The 4,324-nt window shown below is 47.5% G+C and overlaps 1 protein-coding gene across 1 annotated transcript in view; it reads left to right on the forward strand.

Annotated features, from left to right (window-relative positions):
- The window catches only part of dok2 (docking protein 2), an 11,593-nt gene that overhangs the window by 6,049 nt on the left and 1,220 nt on the right, over positions 1-4,324 (forward strand). Inside the window, exons 5-7 of the mRNA XM_027286428.1 lie at positions 3,498-3,667; positions 3,812-4,063; positions 4,204-4,296. Coding sequence (XP_027142229.1) covers positions 3,498-3,667; positions 3,812-4,063; positions 4,204-4,296 — 515 coding nt within the window. The remainder of the gene's footprint in view (positions 1-3,497; positions 3,668-3,811; positions 4,064-4,203; positions 4,297-4,324) is intronic.

The raw sequence follows: 4,324 nt of genomic DNA on the forward strand, positions 1-4,324 counted from the left end.
CTTGAGGTCCTCAGCAGTATCAGTTGTTTGTCTTTGGTTGGGAACAGTAGGTGCCAGTCTATCTCAACACTGTGGTGTCCAGGGTCACAGAGACCTGTTGCTGCCTTCATAGACATAATAGATAGCTTGTTGTTGACGTTCCAATCTGCGTAAACAGACATCTGTGTCTCCAGACTAGAACATGCTGACAATAACACCTCCATGGGTAAAGACATTCTCTGTGACTCATTCTGGGCGTGTAGTATTTGTGCTGTTATCTTGGGGTTTAAAGTCGATCCACCAGGATGAGTTGGGCAGAATGTGAGACCGACTCAGGCACTTCTGATGAACTTTGAGAGTGTCTCTAATTCTCCTTGATCAAGCGTCAATAAATAATACAGCATCAGACATCAGAGGCTCCTGAACACTTTCTGAACTCCTGACCATTGACCTTTGACTTCAGCAACTTCTCCACAACAGACATGAAGTACATGAAGTACATGAAGTACATGAAGTACTTTAGTAGCTAGACTTTGCAGTTTTAGCAGCTTTTACTGCGAATGAAAGATTTTCCACTGACATCATGTATTAGTACACTCTGTGTGTATTGTTGTGTAGTGGAAACTTTGTGAGTTCCTGCTGTGGTGTGTGTGTGTGTGTGTGTGTGTGTGTGTGTGTGTGTGTGTGTGTGTGTGTGTGGTTCAGGGTGTTGCAGAGCTGCAGTGACCGGCGGCTGCAGGCCGACCTCAGCTTTTATCTTGACAGGACAAACTTCCTGTTTCTCAGCAGGAAGTTGCGTTCAGCTCGTTCTGTGGTTTGGACGTTTTCTGAGTCGCTGCTTCGACTCATCTTCACTCTGATTGTCACTTCATATTTAGGTGGTGGTGACTTAGGTGGTGGTGACGGTGTCACTTCATATTTAGGTGGTGGTGACGGTGCTGTAATGAGGTCGACCTGAAGCCGCCTCTTTATAAAGATCAGTGCTAACGTGTCAGATACAAAGACACAGGCGGCCACAGGATACAGTCAGCAGGCCGCAGAGTAACTCACACCAAACACAGACTGAACGGTTATCTGAACGTTTCAACACGTTATCACAACATTTGTTTACGGTAAATCAGCTGATCACACAGTCACTGTTTCATTAGCTTGGTTTGCTAACTTCATCTGAGAGGCTGCAGAGTTCAAAACTCGGCCCACTGAGTCTGTTAGCTGCTGTTAGCTCAGTCTGTTAGCTGCTGTTAGCTGCTGTTAGCTCAGTCTGTTAGCTCAGTCTGTTAGCTCAGTCTGTTAGCTGCTGTTAGCTCAGTCTGTTAGCTGCTGTTAGCTCATGTTAGCTCAGTCTGTTAGCTGCTGTTACCTGCTGTTAGCTCAGTCTGTTAGCTGCTGTTAGCTCAGTCTGTTAGCTGCTGTTAGCTGCTGTTAGCTCAGTCTGTTAGCTGCTGTTAGCTGCTGTTAGCTCAGTCTGTAAGCTGCTGTTAGCTCAGTCTGTTAGCTGCTGTTAGCTGCTGTTAGCTCAGTCTGTTAGCTCAGTCTGTTAGCTACTGTTAGCTGCTGTTAGCTCAGTCTGTTAGCTCAGTCTGTTAGCTGCTGTTAGCTCAGTCTGTTAGCTCAGTCTGTTAGCTGCTGTTAGCTCAGTCTGTTAGCTGCTGTTAGCTGCTGTTAGCTCAGTCTGTTAGCTGCTGTTAGCTGCTGTTAGCTGCTGTTAGCTCAGTCTGTTAGCTGCTGTTAGCTGCTGTTAGCTCAGTGTGTTAGCTGCTGTTAGCTGCTGTTAGCTGCTGTTAGCTCAATCTGTTAGCTCAGTCTGTTAGCTCAGTCTGTTAGCTGCTGTTAGTTCAGTCTGTTAGCTGCTGTTAGCTCAGTCTGTTAGCTCAGTCTGTTAGCTGCTGTTAGCTCAGTCTGTTAGCTCAGTCTGTTAGCTCAGTCTGTTAGCATGTGTCACGCAGACTGTTTCCGGGACAAACATCATTGGTCTGTCAAACTGAAAAAGTCGAACATGAAGCAGCTGACGTCCTGATGACACACACACAGAAACACACACACACACAGACACACACACAGACACACAGACACACACACACACACACACACACACACACAGACACACACACAGACACACACACAGACACAGACACACAGACACAGACACACACGCTAACGTTCCTGCAGCGTTGCAGTAACACAGTAGTAACATTTGTGTATAATTGAGGTCATGATGTGAAGAAGCTGAAGCTGCTACTGTTTCCCCACATCCTCACACACCTGCAGCACACACACCTGTACACCGTGTGTGTGTGTGTGTGGCTTCCTCTGTGTGTCACATGTTAACTGCTGCTGTCATAGATGAGTTGAGAAGGTGTCAACACACCCTCACTGACACTTCAGTACACACACACACACGCACACACACACACACACACACACACACACACACACACACACACACACAGACACAGTGTCAAATTTGTGTGTGTTTCAGCACGTCTAACATCCTTCTGTGTGTACTCTGTGAGTACTTCCTGCTGTACTGCATGGTACATGTACTGCATGGTACATGTACTCTGTGAGTACTTCCTGTTGTACTGCATGGTACATGTACTGCATGGTACATGTACTTCCATAGCACCGTCACACGTTCAGTGACGCAGCAGCTCAAACACACTTCAACATGCAGAATGGACGAGCCGGGAATCGAACCAACGATCCTCTGCTGAAACAGCTGAGCCACCAACTTCTGAACGTGACCCTCGTTAACTCACCTGAAATGATCGTCATCATCTTCAATGAAATGAACTTTATTCAGAAATCACAGAGAACAACGACAGAAACTTCAAACACAAGACAAAAGAATAAATCAAACCTATGATGTGAAAGAGGACACCAGTGGTCTCTGTGCCGAGTCCTGACGAGCTCGTTCAGCTTTAAACAGAATCTCAAATCTAAAACTGGTTCTTACTGGAGGTCATGTAGCTCTGTGGTCTTCATCAGAACTCTGGACCAGCTGCAGGCAGAGCGGTAACGAGGTCTGACTGTAGTTACTTTATGTTTCTGACGTCAGACTCTGAAGTTGTTCTCAGGTTGTTCTTCTGTCTGAATATTCATGTTTCAGTGTGTTCTGGGTTCTGACCCGGGCTGTGTCGTCTGTGCAGATGTGACGTGTTACGACTTCTAATCATCTTAGTGTTAGCGTGTAAACGTTGAACAGAAGAGGACCGAACATGGAGCCATGTGGGACTCCAGGAAGTCCTCCGTGACCACGAGGACTTTATTTTAGAATTATTCTGTCTTAATGAACTCGTCATTCATCTCTACGACCTTTCAAAATAAAGTCAGCACTCTTCGATAGAGTCAAATATTCAGTATTTTCTAAATAAAGTTCATTCTTCTGGTGGTTTTATGTTCTCTGATCTCATCGACGTATACAATTAATCGACCAGTCGTTTCAGTTGTTGATGACATCATGCTGACATCATGGGTGTGTGTGTGTGTGTGTGTGTGTGTGTGTGTGTGTGTGTCAGTGCGTGACTTCAGAGTGTGTGTTCGGAGGACAGAGGCGTCGGATCGCTGCAGACTCAAAGGAGACGGCGTCCTGCGAGCCGATGTGGATGCTCTTCATCTGATCGATAAGACCGGAGACATCGTGCTCACCTGGCCGTACAGATACCTGCGCCGCTTCGGACGAGACAAGGTCACACACACACACACACACACACACAAACACACACACACACACACACACACGATATGTCCCCATAAAGACAGCAGGTCCCCACAGTGTGACCTGTGAGGCCTGTTTACCTGTCTCACCTGTCTGTCCTCTGTCTGTCTTCAGACCTCCTTCTCCTTCGAGGCGGGGCGGCGCTGTGATTCTGGGGAGGGGAGTTTTGAGTTCGACACCAAACAAGGGAACTTCCTGTTTCAGGCGGTGGAGGCCGCCATCAACCTGCAGCGGGTCCCCGCCCCCCACAGGCAGACGTCAGGAGGAGGTCAGCCCGGTCCAGACACGCCTCACGACCAGAACCAGAACAGGATGCCACCACTGCCTCAGCCACGCATAAATATCCCACAATCCACTGCTGCTCAGGTCAGCTCGCTTTCAAAATAAAGACACCACTTTTAGTAGGAATTTTCAAAATAAAGTCTGAGATTAACTGTGTGTGTGTCTGTTGTGTGGACGTTGTGTGTCTGTTGTGTGGACGTTGTGTGGACGTTGTGTGTGTGCAGGGCGCTGACGGTGTGTACAGTATGGTGACTGAGAGTCCAAACATCAAAGAGAGCTCGACCACCGCACAGCAGCAGCAGCAGCGCCCCCTGCTGGTAGGAGACATGAAGCACTCTATATATA

This window comes from Larimichthys crocea, chromosome XIII, assembly GCF_000972845.2.
Source record: "Larimichthys crocea isolate SSNF chromosome XIII, L_crocea_2.0, whole genome shotgun sequence".
NCBI classification, from domain to species: domain Eukaryota; kingdom Metazoa; phylum Chordata; class Actinopteri; family Sciaenidae; genus Larimichthys; species Larimichthys crocea.